The sequence below is a fragment of the Theobroma cacao genome, chromosome 3 (assembly GCF_000208745.1).
Source record: "Theobroma cacao cultivar B97-61/B2 chromosome 3, Criollo_cocoa_genome_V2, whole genome shotgun sequence".
Taxonomy (NCBI): Eukaryota; Viridiplantae; Streptophyta; class Magnoliopsida; order Malvales; family Malvaceae; genus Theobroma; species Theobroma cacao.
Genome location: NC_030852.1, coordinates 9,340,243 through 9,359,855, shown reverse-complemented (window position 1 = coordinate 9,359,855; position 19,613 = coordinate 9,340,243). Strand labels below are relative to the sequence as shown.

Genomic DNA, 19,613 nt, shown 5'->3' with positions numbered 1-19,613 from the left:
ATGAGAATGGAATAGGATAGAAATTGCTATTATTATTTATTCTATTATTTGGTTGGCAAGAATAATTTTAAGAATAGTTAAGGAATAATGGGTAAATGATAAAAATACCCTTTATTAAAATTTAAAGATTTTTTAATTAAAAAACAAAAAAACAATGATGAGAAAATAAATACTCTTTATTAAAATTGAAGAATTTATTTTGTTAAAAAATAAAAATATTCTGAGCAATAAAATCAAAATAACTTTTACTATAATTAAATAATATTTTCACCAAAAATACAAACATATTTTTATTATAATTTAATAATATTTTGTATTAAAAGCTAATTAAACCTTTTATTATAATTAAATAATATTAATATTAAAGATAAAATATATTCTTCATTAAATTTAAATAATAATAAATAATATTCTTTGTTTACATTATTATATTCAAATAATTATAATTCAATAATATGCTTTATAATATTTATTATAGTGAAACAATATTAATATATTAAATAATATTTAAAAATTTTCATTTCCCTTTTTTTGAAAATAAAGTAAAAAATTTTGTGTCTTTTGCGCTTTAGAGAGAGGAGTGAGGAAGAGAGAGAAAAAATAGGTTTAGTATTTTTTATAAGGTAATTTTTTAAATTATAAAAGGATATATTTGTTTAATCAATTTTTTTTTCTCAATAATTTGGAATAGCTATTACTAAGGGGGGCTTTAATAATAGCTATTCAGGCTTCTCTTAGAATAATTATTCTAAAGAATAACCATTTCATTGAACTAAATGTAGCTTTATCTAAAAAATGAGAATAGGAGAGGAATGATTATTTTATTCCTCCCAACCAAGCATGTCTTAGAGAAAAAGGAATAATTTTATTTTAAATTTGGATAAAAATAGCTATTTTAGATTATTCCATTTTAAAGCAAAAGGTTTAGGACTTCCTTAAAAAAAAAAAAAGAGCAAAGGCTTTTGACTCATGATACTTATCTCAAAATATTGGTTGTAAATTGTGATCAGAGCTCTAGTTTTCTTTTGGAGAATGACATGATGTCTGCAGAAAACGACAATACATGTAGAAGTAGTCGAACACATGTGCGAGTTAAAAGAGTCGTAGCGGTGGTGACGTGTCGTGTCGGACTACAAATTGGGCGGAGGGAGGTCGGTTTGTTGCAGAGGGAGGCATCTAATCCTGGAAGTTTCAATCTCAAAAAACAAAACCACCAGAATTGGAACAATTGACTCACTGTGCTGCTTTAAGAGAAGCAAATGTCGACCTTGAGCGTTCCGCCAGTCCCTACCTCTCCTAGAGACGATGCTATTCAGCTTTACCGTGCTTTCAAGGGTAAATTTTTCTATCTTGCTTTCTTTGCTTTTCGGTCAACTGCTACGTCCTCTCTCTCTGTAGGCTCTAGTTGAAAGGCCTAGGTTGGTCCTGCGATATACATGATACCGCCTTTTCTTTTTGGCCCTTTGCAGTCATCTGTTTTAAACCCCGAGTCTGATCTCATTTGGGATATTCAGGAATCAACTGTTGTAGAAAGAAGTAAACCCCGAGTCTGATTTCAGTTTTCTTTTTCTTCTAGAAGTCAATCCATATGCTTATAGAGTTTCCTTTTCACTGCTAATTCCTGCTATACAAATCAAAATTTTATGTGTAGCAATGATGTCTATGGCTATGCTGAAAGCCGTGCGCACTATAGAATTCTACTCTGCAATCGAATAACTGAATTTCACATTGTTAACAAGTGCAGCCACGGAAAGATTTTCTTCATGAAAGAATCATAAAGAGCGAATTCTTTGTTGTGATTCGGACTATAATCCACTACAAAATTTGAAAGTCTCGGAAGTGCTCTTGGTTTATGTCCAAGAATAATTTATACATCCTCACTCAAATGCTCCATGTAGGCACCTCAATGGACTGATTCTTTCTGCTTCACCTTGTGAAAGGGATTACTTGACAACAAATGTATTCTTTCACTTTGAACCTTCACTCCAATAAAACATGTATTTTTTGCTTCTTTCTGGATCAATTCAGTAAATGAGCCGAATATCATTCTAACAAAGACTCTTTGACTCTACTTGTACCTAGAATCTGACTTCAGCTTCTCTTCTATTACGTGATTCAAATCTGATGTATGTCAGAAACAAGAGGCAAAACTCCTTTGCCAAAATGAATTCTGATAGCACAATGTAAAGGTCTACTTGAAGTGCATTGTGCAGATAATTATGAAAATAGTAAAAAATAAAGAACCAATTTTTAATGTGATTTGTGGAAATTTGCGTATGTCAGCAAATGAGATAGATAATGCTCTGTGACTGTAGAAAAGGAAAAAAGAAACACCAAAATTCACAAGGTTGGAAAAGGTACCTCTTTCATTGTTTCTGATGTCCCAAGTTGCGGAGCAATTCCCTATGCTGTGCTTTTCTTTATCCACTTTGTCATATGCATCTATTCGTAACCCCTGATCTCATCTTACCTCTACCCTTGTAGAGTTCCCTAGCTAATATTCTTGTTAATTGTTTTTTCTAGATCACTCTAATCACCCAAAATCTATTTTGGAAGTTGCATGTTGCATTGACACGTCTTTGTGCTGCGCCCCCCACCCCTTCCTTCCCTCTTTTCCCTCCCTCAGTCTCTTGATTTTTATGTCAAAAATTTGAAATATGTATGTTGCATGTATGTGTATGAGCAATGTTTTACCCTTCATTCAACAATGTGTTGCTAACAAAGTTTGGTGTTTATCCTGTTGAAACTTTACTGCAGACTAGTATTGCATGCTGCCTTAACCATAACTTGGCTTCCCTTACATCAAATAAAATTGTTCTTTTGAATTTCAAGATAAAAATTGAAGCTGTTCCAAGTTAGACTTCAACTACTTTACCTGCTAAATTCTTCTTTATTGTCAGGTTTCTTTGCCGCTAGCATTTGTTTCTTTTCTTTTTTTTTTATTTTGTTTTTATGTAGATTACTATTAAATAGCTCCCTGTCTAACAAAATCAAAGCATTCTCTTCATTTTCAGGAACAACAATCAATTTGTTAGATGTTAAATGTCAGAAGCAGAGTTTTTGTTGCAAAGAAATTTTGATAATGCTCTGCAAAGTTTCTTGTATTGGCAGGCTGCATTGCACTTGTGTGTTAATGTTCATTCATAAAACCGTAAATTTGAGTTTTAGAAAGTATTATTTCTAGTTGAATTCTTACTCTAGCCACTGATATTTTACACTTTTATAGGTTTCTTTTATCTTTATAATTGTTTGTGCAGTTGTGACTTCTAAGTTACTTAATGAAAAGACTTAGAAATCTATTGATTTTCAGCATACAAGCTGTATGATCTATTTTATGCATGAGATGAACATGTTGATTGCTTGAAGTACCTTTTATATCTTATTTTAGAGTTATTTTGTCTTTTATAGCCTGTTTAATTTGCTCTCTGTGTTTGTCGCACAGAAATTTTTGTTAGAATGCTTTAATTATCTTAATTGAGGCAACCAATGGTTTGAGTTCTTATGGAGAACCTCCAAGTGGTGGTATCACTTACCTAGTCACTTTTCTTTGTTGGAAGCATTAATTGTGACTATAGGATCAAGATTTCACATTAATATGTAATATGTAGAAAAGAATTGATTCTATGTAGAAAAGGTTAAAATAATATTTCTTTTACATTTTTTCCTGTTTGTCTTTCCCGTCTAGGGCTAGGATGTGATACTGCAGCAGTTGTCAATATTCTTGCCCATAGGGATGCAATGCAGCGTTCTCTCATTCAACAAGAGTATAGAACTATGTATTCTGATGACCTTTCCAAACGCCTGGCTTCGGAGCTCAGTGGAAAATTAGAGGTACCTATCTTTGTATGTCTTCTCTGCTATTTTGGTTTTTACAGAGCTTCCATTTATTGATCATATAAATACTGTGAGTAAAACCTTTTTATTGCCTATTTTAAACTCTAAGAAGGGTAAGTATTTGTGTGTGAACATGCACATGTTGAATTTCATGTTATATCCTGTCTTTAATTTTTCAGACTGCTGTCTTGCTATGGATGCATGATCCTGCAGGACGTGATGCAATAGTCATTAGGCAGGCCCTTTTGGCAGATGTAACAAACCTTAATGGTGCCACTGAAGTTATATGTTCTCGCACCCCATCCCAGATTCAATTAATTAAACAAAATTACCATTCAAAGTTTGGGGTTTTTCTCGAGCAAGATATTGAAGGACACACCTCCGGTGATCATAAAAATGTACGTTTTCCAGATGAACACTTTAATATGATTCTTGTCAAATTTGGTTGATCTCTTTGGAGCTGAGCATCCTAGTTGCCCTGTTTTGGGAATATTGAAATGTATTTTACTTTTATATTTTCACCCGTGAAAAAGACAACCTTTTAATACACCTGATTAGCATATCATGTGTTCATGTCTTTCTTTGAACAAGCATTTTCTTCTTGATGCATTGATCTTCTAGTACTTTATTACTGTTGTTTTTTATTCATGGGGAGGGTATAAAATTATCTGAAGTACCCCTCTCTCTCTTTGATTTAGGGGAAGGCAGTTTTTGAACTCAGCTCATTGAGCAGGGGATACATGCACTTATTATTCAGCCAAAAGCTTGGGTGCTTTAAGTCTTATTTCTTCTAGTTTTGTTCAACTTACGCTTTCTCTTTACTAAATAGGAGAGTAAAACCAAAAAGAACTTGGATGAAAACTATTAAAATGGATCTCACTTTTATAGATAGAAGGGGCATAGTGGTGCAATATGGTCCATATAGCTGACCCTACATAGTGTTTTCTTGTTGTTACCCTCTTTAGTGTATCAAGACTTGAGCAAAAGTCACTTACAGGGATGTGTTTGTTAAAAGGTGAAAAATTAAAATGTCCAAAGATTGGGAGTTTAGCCTATGGTCTTGATTAGGAGAGTCTTAGTTATAGTTGAGTGTTTAAGTAAGTCAGGGATAAAAAGCATGTCACAGGCAACTTCTTGTCTCTTTTTCCCTTTCTATTTGGGAAATTAAAAGCATTATTATCCCTTCTACCAACCTTTAAATACATTTCCTAGATATTGAGAAGAAATTTAAAGGCACTGATATCATGATTTAACATCCTTTTTGTAGCTTTTGCTTGCATATGTAAGCACCTTCCGTTATGAAGGTCTTGAAGTTGATAGAGAGATGGCTCTGAAGGATGCAAAGGCCCTTTATAAAGCAGGGGAGAAGAAATTGGGAACTGATGAGAAAACTTTTATCCGCATATTTAGTGAAAGAAGTAGGGCACAGCTTGGAGCTATTAGTCCTGCTTATCATGACATGTATGGGGGCTCCCTAAAAAAGGTTATTTTTTTTTGTTTTCTCATCTCTTTCATTTGAATTGTTGTTGAAATGTTTAACCAAATTGAACTTTTTTCAGGCAGTGAAGAGTGAAACATCTGGGAAGTTTGAGCATGGTCTCTTGACAATTTTAAAATGCTCAGAGAATCCTGCAAAGTACTTTGCTAAGGTATATGGTTTTTATTCCTCAAGATTATAGCTGTTTGTTTCATATGCTACACTTGGTTTTAGTGATGGGATGTGATGAAGTAAATAATATGACAGGCAGTAACTGTCTAGGGATAGAAAGTGCATCTTTCTATGTTCAATAGTCCTGTTCATTTTTTGAAACTGTAACCAGGATAACATAAGCCTTGGTCTTTGAAGATGGAGAACTAGAATACGTGGTGTACCAGTGAATGTTTGTTTGTATGCGTGTGTGGGCTGTAGGTGTTTGAAAAGTTTTCAAATGAAATGGGAAGTTGGTATCATATCTGTATTAGCATAGGCTATTAGTTTCTTTGTTGAATAAAATATACTTTGAAGATAATCGGATCCTTGAGAATCCATTTCACAAGATGTGCTGCTCATGTACTGTAGAATTATATCATGTTTTCTGGTGTAGTAATTGTGACAGTGGATTACCATCCTGATTCTTTTGTTCCTTTCATTTTTTTGTTCTTCTGTACTCTCTACCCTATATTTCTCTTTTGATTGTGGATATTGTCACGTCATTGATTCCTTGTCTCAACATTTTTGCCTGTAAGAAACTGAGATCAACTTGCTTTTGCCGTTGAGGTAATAAAAGTTCTAAAAACCTTTTGAGGAACATTTGTTTATGGAATTATAATGCCAGTATTTATATGTTTGTTATCATAATTACATATCTGGAAACTCTAATCATACAGGTACTGCATAAGGCAATGAAAGGTCTGGGAACTGATGACACTACACTGATTAGGGTCATTGTGACGAGGACTGAGATAGATATGCAGTATACAAAAGCTGAGTACCTGAGAAAATATAAAAAGACCTTGAATGATGCAGTTCACTCAGAAACATCAGGCCACTACAGGACCTTTCTTCTCTCTCTTTTGGGACCGAACCATTAGCATAAAGCACGTAAATAATGGGTTGCATAAAGTAAGAGGTACATGCTATTTAGAAGTTAAACTGTGTGTAAGCAATGGAACCGAAAGGTCAATTCGTGTGAATTATGTTTCAGTGGATCCACTTCCTTTTGTAACGCTTGATGTATTTGTTAAATATTGGTAAGATGGGAAGTGATTGCAGACTCTATTAGGTGATGACCCACCATGTATGGGCCTTGGGCAAATGAACTGCTGCCTCTGTCTATGCTTATAGGCCTATCTGGTTTAATGATAGCTTGTCTTGGAGGGTTTTTTCTCTAAGGTGAATCTGTATGTACGTCACGTGCCAGACTGGTTCAGTGATGTCCGTACTGGAATTCAGCATCTATGAATTTGTTATTTATTATTACCATGTCATTTGGCGGTAGGTGGACTGTTCCAATGTAGGATAAAATAACATTACCTTGTATGAAAATATTTACCAATTTTCTTGGGAATTTTTAGCTAAGAAAATTTTCTTAAATTTTACAAAGCGTGTTGGTAAAATTTACAAAAGATTTCAATATTAAAAGATTCTTATTTATTTTTAAAGAAAAACAATAATAATAAAAATTTAAAGAAAGGTGTAAAAAAAAGGAAATAGTAAAAAGAGAATAGGATTTAATCTAGATGTAATTTTATTTAATAAAATATTAAAAATAATCCAATAATGAAATCTCTTTCAATAGAGTAATTGATGTTTTTTAATATTCTTGAAGTGAGAATTCTCTAAGTTTTATATATATATATTATCAAAGGGATAAAAGAAGCATCGCTCCATAACATCATTCATTAATAGGTCCCAAGCTCTAATAGGAGGAGAATCAAAACTAATAAATTCTTCATCCAAAGAAAAACCTTTATTAGCCATAAAATCTGCCAAGGCGTTGCGCCCTTGGATGACATGATGAATACCAACTTGCCATTGACTATGAAAAAGACCCTAAATAGCTTGAATCAAGTCCCAGTTGAAGCATGGATAAACAAGAGGGGAATTAATGGCTTGCACAACTAGCTTGCTGTTAATTTAAAGATCAATTTTGCAATGGCCTAAGTCCTATGCAAGACATAATCCTTGATATACCCCCCTAAAGCTCCACACGGTACTCCATGCATTTCCTAAGGTGCAATGCAAAGCCACATTGCCACTCATCTGTAGAGTTTCGAAGATGTCAGGACTTGATTCCGTGGTCATAACCAGTGCAAGGTCCTATATGGGTATAGCCCATTAGACTCAAACAAACCTTTAACTCATCACTTATAAACATATAATCACAAACAATGGTGCACTTAATCAAGTGCGCTATCATATAGTATGGAATCATCATCATAAATTATGGTTAAATCTTTCATTTAATAATCAAAATCCATATCACATATAGTTTCATATATCCTTTAATATCAACATCATACACACACTTTGGGTGCTCATATAGGCTTTCGAGCCATCACATTCATTCACGTGTAATAAACATATCAAGCATTATGCCAATTCATGGCTACATACATAAGAGTGTTCAACATCATATAAACATAATAATAAAGACTCGACTCAACACCACAACAGAGTGTAATGACAGTAAAGGCTTGAAAGAAAGCTTTATCACACCTACCAAGATACAAGATGTGAGACTTCTCCACAAGTGACAAGCTAAGCTAGCTATTGATTTGAAACAAAAACAAGTACATCTTTTGTGAGTGCGTTATAAAACTCAGTGAGTAGACATGGGAAGGGGACAAGCCATAGATGAAGAACTTTTACATAATCACAATTTTAATATAAACATGAATTTAGAGATAACCATAATTTTTCTTCCAAATCCTTATTAAAAATGTTGTTACAAGACCAATTAAAATGATTTTAATTGAAAACAAAGTCACATAAGAGTTTGGATTGAAAAGGGGAGTTAAAAACAAGTGAAAAGTCATTAAAAGGGAGAAAATAGGTTGTTCTATACCTTTGGTATTGATACCTCATTGAGAAGTATTGAACTTTTCATCTAAAAGGCTTTCTGGATGCTAAGTATATTGATACCTCTTACGAAAGTATCAATACTTTTCGCATAAAATGCCTTTTAGGGCATGCTGCTTTCTAGGTATCCATACTTCATTTATGAAGTACCAATACTTCATTCATAGAACTCATAAATTTGGGCAATTTCTAGAAATATGCAATTCCAACTACCTTCCTATCTTTAAGGGCAATCATATAAAGTAAGATTTTACTAGAATTCAACAAGATAACACCTTTGACTATTGAACAACACCTCATTACAACTCATAACCTATAATTTAGCCCATCCATTGTACTTACTTTCCAAACATAAAAAAAATCACTACAATAGACATAACACAAGGACAATGGTATGATCCCCAGTATTTAGGACAATTCACGAATAATGGTAAGGTCCCCACTATCTAGGACATTTCATGGATAATGGTATGATCCCCGTTAATTAAGACATTTCTTGGACAATGGTACAGTCCCCACTATCTAGGACATTAAATCAAGTGGTCCCATGCCTCAAGTCAAGGCAACATATTTGAATGGTATTCAACACATCTATAATGTACCACAACACCAATCAACATTTAAACTTGTATCATTAACATATAAATCAATACACATGTAAAAAGGGAATTCAACATCTATATCTCAAACGTGCTATCACATTCATGCATACTCACATAAGCAATGTTCAATCATCAATTCACATACCATTCTAAATCATTTTGAAGGAAAACATTTGAAAGAGCTCGACCCTCTTTGTAAAACTAATACATAGTATAAATATTTACATAACATAAATACCTTTGAAAACATCATTTAAAAACATTTGATAAAAAGGTTTAGTTTAATACGTATTTAAATAATTAAAACATCGTGTTTACCCACTTTGATTGATTCGTCAACTAACATGTGATCAAAACACTGACACCTCACTCCAAATTAATCTTTGGAGTTTCAACAGATCCTATGACAATAATCATTCAATCATAAACTCATTTTAAACTATTAATCTCGTAATTTGAAGTTAAGCTATTACAAACCCTAACTAAATCTTGTCTAATTTAACTTTTTAACTTGTTAATCTACTGTTCAAAGATAAACTAACAATTTAAACACTTAAATCTATCTTCCTCTTACCTTAGTGAGCTTGTAGTGAGAGAAAATCAATTTGAACACCAAACCCTTAGAGAGAGAAACCCAAATCTATAGAGAAAAGTAAAAATCATATTTGAAACTAGAGATTTGAAAAGCTTTAGAGTGGAAAACTTACCCTTGTTAGTTTCAAAATCAAAAACCAAATTCAAGTCTTCAAAAATGGAGGTTTGTGAGTGAGAGAGGTAAAAAAGGGTTAAGAGTTGAGGGAAAAGGCAAAAAGTGGCGAACTAAGTGCAAAAGTGTTTTAGAAAAGCCCTAAAGAGGAAATTTTAGGGTGAAAAATACTATTTTAGCGTTTTTATTTTTGTGAAAACAGTAACAAATATCGATACTTTGAGTTGAGGTGTTGGCTTTAAAATGATTATATGTTTTGATTATGGCAAAACGATCATAATTTGCTCGAACATTATTTGAGGGATCCTTAATAAATTCTTGAAAGAATTAACTTTCATGCACTCGTTCTTATATAATTACAAGCTTGATTGCTTTAATTTGTGTGAATTTAAATTATTAATCACACACTCACTTTATAAATGCTTATAAGCTTGAATGACTTAATTGCATGAGTGTTAAACTTGTTTGAATGAGTTCTTTCCATGATCTCCTTAATAATTACTTTTGGATGCTTAAAAGTGCAAGATAGGTTCACAAGTGGCGAAGTTTATGTTAAGGCACTCAAAGATCATCAATATATACAAAATCAAGGATATTTCAAGTCAATAAGTTCAATCTCAGCTCAACATTTGATTACAAGGAAGATATAGCCAACTACACATGCAAAAATGATAAGAATATTCAAGACTCAAAAGCCCTAGTCGACTCTATGACAGAAAAGATGAAAAATTGTGAAGAAACATAGTGTTAATTGACCTCATAACCTTGCTAGTTGACCCTCAAGTAGAACACATGAAAAATTTGATGTTTTGAGAAGCCCTAATCGACTTTAGAGGCTCTCCAATCGACCCTTCAAGGCTAGAACTCAATCTGACGAGCATTCGGGAAGTGGATTGACTAGAGAACACTTGTATTCGACTATTGAAGTGTTAATTTGAAATTTTAAAGGAACATAGTCAACCTTAGAGGCTCTATACTCGACTAAACGTTAGACACAAAACTTAAAGACAAATGACTAGTTTCTTGTTTGATTTATCTCCAATGGCTCCAAGACTTTTTCAACTATAAAAGGTACACTTTGGAAGCATTTCAATGGGTGGAAAAAGAGAGAAAAAGGCCAAACCCTTGAGAATCAAAATCTTGAAGAGAAAAGAGAGAAATACTAAGCAAAACCAAGCATTCTTGAGCTACAATTTCACTTGAGCTTTCACTCCAATATTTGCACCCATTATTTAGCCATTCTTCCTCCTTTGTACTTACTTAGCAAAATCTACCTCTTAAAGGCATTATTGCTATTCCTTCTTTCCATCCTTACAAGGGTTCTAACTTAGCCTTGAAAAGTTGGTATGGTTGTGCTTGCTCCCGAAAAAAGACAATTGTAAGGATTGTGCTTTTTAATAACTCTATTATGTAGAGTTATTTTGACACATTTTAGGGGCTTAAGTAGCTAGACTTTTGAGATTGTAGGTTTGGATCATAGCATTTTAGGTGTTTTTCTAGTTTAAGTTTGATTACGTGTTGAGTAGTTAATTTAAGTTATTTTAGTTAAATTTTATGTTATTTTGTTTTAAATTACTTTAAGAGTATTTATTGTTGGTTTCTCTTATTACTTTTGTGGAAAATTTGATGGAAAAGGCTCATTTGATGAAAATCTGTGCAAGTTTGGAGATGGCTTTATTTGTATATGTTTTGGTATTTTGACCATATCTCTTTATAAAGAACTTCAAATGAAGTGATTATTAGACCAATAGAACACTAAGAGGAAAGGCTACAACTTTTATGTATCAAAATATTTGTCCAAGTCTGAACATTGTAGTATTGTGCATGGATTGAACATGATGCGGTATTTGGAGCATATCTTTCACTCCAAAAGTCCAATTGACGTGATTGTTAAGCCATTAGAAATTCAAGAGACAGGTCTGAACTAGTTTGGATCATATCGAGGTGAAAATCATATTGGACGATGCTCAACAGATGTAGCTATGCACAAGGTAGCAGGGCGACGGAGGCTGCGGTGCTGAAGGAACCACTGCCGTAGCACTGGAAATTTGTGGACGTGGCGTTGGGCTAGATGGTTGTATCATACAAAACTTGAGAGCATGGCACCGCAGCATTGAAGAAGTAGCACCACGGTGGTACCAAAGTCTGTCACGACACCATGGCTCCAAGAAATCATTGTTGCAGCGCTATCTTGAGTTTCGAAAAATAAAAATTTGACTGAATTTTGGAAATTAGGTTACTTGGAGTCTATTTAAGGGATATTTATTAGAGGTTTAAAGGGGGAGGTAGCAAGTACCTATTATGGAGATTTGGAGCCAAGAACAAAGCAAGAAAACAAGAGAATTTGAGAGAGAATTGAGATTGCAAAGCTTCAACACTTAGTTTTTTTTCTCTACTTTTGTGTGTTTCTTTTATTTTCTTTGACCTGGATTCATGGCTAAATTTCTTTGGATGTTGTTTTATTAGTTATTATCAGCTTAATTATCTTTCTAGGATTATGATGGATTTCAACATGTAATCTGAATATTTGTTTCTCTTTTATTTACCATGAATGGGTATCATTTTGCTTATTCAAATATATTCTTAATATTTTTGATTGTCTGGCTAATAATTAATCGATTTGTGAATCTAGTTGAGACTTGGCAGAGAGATTTTAGCTTAGACTAAAGTTTGAATAGTGTATGTTCACATCACTTTGGTGATCTGATTCGCAATTTGGGTAGGCATAAGCCAATTGCCATACATAGCCACATTAGAACACTAACTTAATGAACCTTATTTAATTGATTCCTATAGACATATAGTGACCCAATTAAGTTAGGTATTTGTGCAAGCATCTCGATGGAGACTTGTACATAGCTTTGGATTCTAGGTTAGTAAAACCACCCATGAATGTAAATAATAAGAAAAGCTGATATCAAATGAAGTGTTGAATGAACCCATAATCCTAGATATTTAGTTTATTGCTTTCTCAATATATTTAATTTTTGTTGACTAATTTAGTGTTTATTTTAATTTTGTTTTAATTAGTCTTTCTTCAATTTTCAAAGTACTTAGATAAGATTAATTTGCTCTAAAATTTTAGTACTTAGTGAAACTTTAGAAATAAATCCTTGTGGGAACGATAATCTGGACTTACTGTATATATTACTTGTTCGATACATATACTTGCGTGTGCAAATTCAACAACACTTGTTCTTGTTAAAAAGGCATTTGTGGGTTGTGGTTGAGCTAGGAAAAAGCAATTGTAGGGGTTATCGCTTGATCCAGTTGAAAAGAATTTATGCAGGTTTATGCTTGAGCTCATTAAAAAGTACACTTCTTCAGTGGATTTGAAACCCTTTGGTGATCCAAGGAAAAGGACGTAGGCACTTGAGAAAGCTGAACCTCTATAAAAATACTTGTCTCTTCATTTTTATTTTGCTTTGTTTTTCTTCACTTTGCAACATTTTCTTTCAAGAAAACCAATTTCATGAATTACTTGTGCTTTACTTTTATTTCAATCTCCTTGGTTTGCATCTTTGTTAAACTTCCTAGTATTTTCTTAACTCATTCATTTCTTGTTATAAAGATTTCTTGAAAATAGTTCTTGATTTTGATTTCATTGCTTTACACTAAAAAACGTGTTAATCATTTCAAAAATGGTCTTTTACTTCTACTTGATTGTGTAGACTTGTTTAAAATTATCATTATTATCAAAGTTTCAAAAAGATTTCACTTACAAGCTTTCAAAATGATTATTTGGTCTAGGATTGGCTATCGAGTCTTTATAGTTGACTATAAGTTTGTTTAAATAACTTTGAAAAAGGTTTACCAAGGAGAAAACATGCCCACAGTTGACTATAGCTTATCCATAGTTGACTATAGCTGTTCATTTCAAGTATTCCAAATTTTTAAAATCCAATTCACCCTTCTCTTGGATATTTTTGCCACTTATTTATTGAGCTAACATTTCTAGTATGAAGTACCGATACTTTTATTTCCAAGTTTCAAGTATCGATACCTATGAATGAAGTATCGAAACGTGTTCTCCAAAATCCCTTTTAAAAGTATTCTGGGTGCCAAGCTTTGATACATCATCATGGCCATCGATACTTCAGCTTTAGAATATAAAATTCACTTTAAAATATAATCATTTTGACCTATCTCTCTCCATTATACTTCAAATCAACTTGATAGTTTAAAATATAAGAATTTTCAAAGATAATAGTTTAAAATATTAGCATTAAAGAGAAAATTTACAAGCTCATCTAAGGATTTACTAAATTGACCTCTTATAAAAGTTGAGGTTTTCACATTCTTTCCCTTTTGGAAAGTTCGTCCTTAAATTAAACAAGTGTACTAACCTTCACTCCTAAAATAGATGTGGGTATTTAATTCTTATCTCATCCTTGGCCTCCAACGTCATCTCATTGCTGGAATGGTTATGCCATTGCACTTTGGCTAAGGCTACATCTTTGGAACAAATTTCTTCACTTGCCTATTAAGAATAACTACTGACTACTCCTCATAGCTGAAATCATCTCTTGACTATATAGTATGAAACCCCAACTTTGAATTATGGTTAAAAATATAACTTATCGTGGTGAGCTATTGATTTAATGTTTTTGTTTGAAATTTTTTAACGTTTATACTCTGGAAAACACATGTTTCATGAAATCATTAAGCCTATATGAAATATAGGACTTAAAGAGGGTCAATTGGTCTTGTTTTCGACTCAAAACTACATTTTATACCATAAGTATCGACACTTTTCAATGAGGCATGTCATAATGTGTGAGTCTTGAAACTCAACAGTTTAACTTAAAAGGAATCGCCATCAATCTTTTTTGTTTAGGTGCGATTGGCCACTTAAGTAAATCTATTTTTCCTAATGAGGTCCTAGGCTTGACTTAAGTTTATTAAAAAGAATAAGTTCTGGTCTATAAAATAGATTTAGGTTCGAGAGTACAATTACGTGTGAGGAAGGTATTAGCATCCTCACAATGTTCATTTAACTGGTATCTAATTAATTATTTATTATCTTTTAGCCTTATTCAATATGTAATTTTATTCCATTCCCAAAAATAAGGAAAAACTCTTTGATATTGAAATTTTTCTTGAAAACTCCAACACTTATGATAGAATTCAAGAAAATTTGTATTGTTGAGTGATCCTTGACAAGCTCTTGAAATGGTTTAAACTTTCATACATTTGTTCTTATATGATTACAAGCTTGATTGATTTAGTTGTGTGAATTCTTGATGATATTGAAATTTCACAAACTCAATTCATAAATGTCTAAGCTTAAATTGCTTAATTGTATAAAAGTTAAACTCTCTTGAGCAAGGTTTCATGATCTCTCCAATGTTCACTCGTGAGATGTCTAAGTTGCAAGATAGGTGCACAAGATGAGAAGTTCATTGATCTACATAGTACCGAGATTATTTCAAGCCATGAAGTTCACTTTCAACTCAAAATTTGATCACAAGGAAGTAGCTGAATTTAAGTGCCAAAATGTCAAGGAATCTTGAAGAAACAAAGCTCCAATCGGTCTTAGAACAAGGCAAGTCAATCTTATGGTGATAAATCATGCAACTATGGCTAAGTGTGTTTTCTATACATACTATGGTATTTTGAGCATAATTCTCACTACAGAAGTCCAACTGCCTTGATTTATGAACCATTGGAAATCTAAAAGATAAGGCTACAACTTTTATGTTTACACTTTGCCTAGTTCAGATCAGATCAATGTCAAAATTGCATTAGAAGAGGCTTAATTGTTGTAGAAAATAGCCATAATCGACCTTGTAACTCCTATAGTAGACCCTAAGGAAGTAAGCGCGTGAAATCCAAGTTTTTATGAAGCCATAGCTGACCTTGAGTGAGTGATAGTGTCAAACCCTGCTTTGTAAAATAATTAGAATGTCATTCACATACTCGATAGAATGTTTGTATATTTAGGAAGTTCGAGAAATTGTTAAAAGATGATATTGCCCCTAATGGTACCATTGAGTCGATTAAGCCTCGAACTAGTTCAAATAGGAATTTTAAGGTGAAATTAAGAGTTTCATAGCTCAAGGATGACTCAAAATGGTAATTTGGAGTTCGAGGATCAATTCGGAGTCAAACCAGAATTTTCACTATCTAGGGGCAAAATCGTATTTTTTCCACCCACGGACAAAATTTGAGATTTTGAGAGAATTTAGATCACATTTGACAAATTGGAGAATGGTATGAGTATAAGGGATGAAAAATATGTCTATGGGCAATTTTTCAGTTTTTGGGGTAAAAATGTAATTTTTCACTTTATGCGGTTAAAAGTGTAATTTTTAAAAATTTGCTCCACCAAAACTTTGAAAAAGTCTAGAAATTTCATGAAAGACATGGATAAGTGAAGAGGATTGAGTGGTAGAAAAAGAAAGTAAAAAAGATGGCTGGAAAAAAATAAAATAATAAAATATTCAAAAGGTAAATAAAATAATAATATTTTATTAAGCCTATTAAAAGGCTTGAAAATTCCAGAATTCTTTATTGGGAGGGTCAGCCAAAACCAGTAGGAGAGAGAGAGAAATAAGAACAAACCCTAGAGTGAGAAAATTCAAAGAAAAAGTGTGATTTTTCAAGGAATCAAGTGTTTAAAGGTATAATTTTTCAAGCTTAGCTTAATATTTATCATTTCCATGCAGTTCTCCTTATTTTCCATGGTTAAATTATATGTTTTGATGATGGATTCAAATCTGATCATATGGGTTTAGAGAGAGAAANAGATTTATCATTTCCATGCATTTCTCCTTATTTTCCATGGTTAAATTATGTGTTTTGATGATGGATTCAAATCTGATCATATGGGTTTAGAGAGAGAAAGTTGTTAGATTAATTTGATTTTGAACTATGTTAGTGTTTAGTGTTAGTTTAGCATGTTTATGAGTAAAACAACAAGAAAAATATTCATTTTCTCCATGAATTTCTCTAGGCCGAATCTAGCCAATGGTGTGTGAGGATGAGGTTGACTTTATTTTAAGAGAATTGGGTGAAAAAATGATGAATTAGGAGGTTAGAAATTAAATGGGAATTTTCGGTGCAATAAATTGAAATTTTACCCATTAGGGGTAAATCGTAATTTGTGGTTCGAACTGATAAATTGGACCACATTCACAGTCATTGAGGTATTGTGGATATAATTGGGTAATTGAAATTGAAATGGATGGAATTGGAGTTGAATTGGAGATTTTAAAAATTTACACCGTGTATAGGCGAGTTAGGTTGGACACTGTGATTAAGCGATTGTCCAAACATTTCACACCCTATCTAGTGCATACGCATGGATAAGAGCCTAAAATAATATATATTGATTTGACACAAATTATTAAATTTTTTGTGTCATGTATTGTGCATAGGTGGTGAGCTATCTGATACAAGTAAAAGACTACACCTGAGGATTGAGAATTGGAGTATATCTACTCCTAGTACAGTGAGTAAACTTACTATCATCTTAATTATCTAGAGTAGATTTATTTAATTATGTGATTTTATGAAAAAATGGTTTAATTGGAAAATTATTGTGTTTTATGGGAAAATAGGATTTTATAAAATAATTTTATAAAATTTTTGAAAATATAATAATGATTTCAAAAATAGAGTAATTGGAGACGTATACTATGATTGTGTTGTTTATCCATGATTTTACATTAAATGGCTTATGATAAATGTGGGTATGACTGGTTATTTTTATGATTTAAAAAATATGTGAACTGCTTTGATTTGCCTTGAATGTGTTAAGTGAGCCATGTTATACTATTGTGATTTTATTGGTTGGTGGATTATAAAGTGGGCACTGCAGTGATGGGAGTTCCGTGGGCCAGCCTAATTAGAGGGGCACGGTTCCCAATTATTGAGCTTACCTCGATTGGAGAGGCGCGTAGGATAACTCCCGAGGTAGGATTTGAGTACACTTCACGCTAGCCACCACGTGAAAGTGAGACTCAGCCAATGCCAAGGAACGACTGTGTTGTCAGAGGGGAAATGTGTTTGTGTGTGTGACAATTAATAGCCTTGGCGGTCTTAGTGGGATACGTTGACGAAGGTACCCACGAGAATGATTATGGCAGGGGCCAATTTTGTGAAATTCATAAGCCGAGAAATTTGATGAAAAGAAATTGTTTGGTATAGATTGAACAAATTTTACGTTATGAACATTATTGAGATACAATGTTTTTATATTGTCTCCTATTACTCGGTTTTAGATTATTTTGATGATGTTTGTCTACTCACTGGGATTTTATAATCTCACCCCTTCTTCCTATACATTTTTCAAACTCAGAATAGGCAGTAGACTGTCAATTGCGTCGAAAAGTAAATTTTGGAGTTGCATCCTAGAAAGCAAGGTTATAGACTTAAACTTTCTCAGTTATTTGAAGGCCCACGTGTCATTGTAATTTAAATTGCATACTCTAGTTTTCTATATTACAGTATGTATAAATTTATTTTGTTTTTATGTGCAGATAGTTAATTTTTGATGTTTCAAAAAAAAAAATATATATATATATTGTTTTGCATTAAAATAGATTATTTTAATTAATATTTTTATTTTATTTTATTATTAAAAAAAAGAGAGAGGAGTGAAAAAACTGATACAAAAGCCTTGCGAGGTCTCGAAGGGCATTCGGGGGAAGAATGTCTGTCGAGGCTTCGCAACGGTTGTCATGGGCTCGATGAGAGTTTCGGGTCGTGACAATTCGGTTGGTATTAGAGCATAGTTTAAAGATCAAAGATTTTGGTTTTTAAGATATGGATTTTAAAGTTTTTGATTTTAAAGTTGTTTTAAGAAATCCACACTAACACTGCGTGGCCCCGAATTAAGTTAAATTAAGTCGAATATAATGCATGAGTCTACATATAGAGACCTATTTGTTTTCAGGGTGTGTAAGAGATTAAGTGATTGTCGTTAGACATTCTCCCCCGGGCTGTGGGAGCAATGTAAGTAAATGGCAAGAGAAGAAAAAGGGAGAACTTGAAACGGACTCGAAAACGGATCAAGATGATAATGATCCTAAAGATGTTTAGTGCTTTGTTGAAGCTTGTAATACTGTAATCCTTAGCAGATGTAGTATAAGAAGGATAATAATCCCTTGTATAAAAGTTTTAAGAGTTGACTTTTGTCTTGTATAATATAAACGGATGATGGAGTAGTTGTTTAAAAGACAAAAGGAGTATAAAATTCTTTTAGTATGACAAAGGTAGATTAGTAATATAAGTATTGAGGATGAATAATTATCTTAGTGGCAAGATCGATTATTTTAAATAAGTACTGACGGTAGAAATAGAAAGCCATTAATGGTTTCAGTAGTTATTAGATTTAATAACGATTAAACCTTGCAGTACTATGAATTGATCACTAGTTAATGGGGTTAAGTCAAGGATTATAAATTTGCGTATGGAGGGAATTAGAAGGTGATACCGTAAAATTTTAAGATAAGGAATATAATCGGTTACGACTATGAGAATAGTGGGATACTATCAATAATGAATCATTAGGCGTGTGATGAAGTTGTGATCTATTGAACCATATGGGAAGACTGTCCTAAGGTGGGACATAGGACATGAGGATTTTTGGAGATGCTAATAGAGGGAGATATAAATTGTAAAGTATGTTTTCCCACACAAGTTTTAATTTATTTGAGAAATTATCATGGTAAAGATATGTGAATATTGGTAATAAAATATGCCCTAAGGGATGACGGTGGATATCACATAGATAATATAGATATGTTGAGGTCAGTATCCCGATCATGCATCTGTGATAGAAAATTTACTTTGCTAATTGTGGTATAGACTCAAAAAGGAGCCAAGCCGTTGAGAATGACTAAGGTATTAACTCCAAAAGTAAAAGATTTGTTTTAATTAAGTAGATTCCAACGGCTACATTGAA

The 19,613-nt window shown here is 32.8% G+C and overlaps 1 protein-coding gene across 1 annotated transcript; it reads left to right on the top strand.

The window, feature by feature from the left end:
- Positions 1,095-6,796, top strand: LOC18604451 (annexin D5). The gene is made up of 6 exons (XM_007036940.2): positions 1,095-1,335; positions 3,686-3,831; positions 4,014-4,232; positions 5,102-5,317; positions 5,394-5,483; positions 6,202-6,796. The coding sequence occupies exons 1-6, from the start codon at positions 1,260-1,262 to the stop codon at positions 6,403-6,405; spliced, it is 951 nt and encodes a 316-aa protein (XP_007037002.2). The 5' UTR covers positions 1,095-1,259; the 3' UTR covers positions 6,406-6,796.

Excerpts from the sequence above, each read along its gene's own strand:
- LOC18604451 (XM_007036940.2), top strand. The coding sequence starts at position 1,260 with ATGTCGACCTTGAGCGTTCCGCCAGTCCCTACCTCTCCTAGAGACGAT. Across the intron at positions 4,233-5,101 it reads CCTCCGGTGATCATAAAAAT|CTTTTGCTTGCATATGTAAG; the intron begins GTACGTTTTCCA and ends TCCTTTTTGTAG. Across the intron at positions 5,318-5,393 it reads ATGGGGGCTCCCTAAAAAAG|GCAGTGAAGAGTGAAACATC; the intron begins GTTATTTTTTTT and ends AACTTTTTTCAG.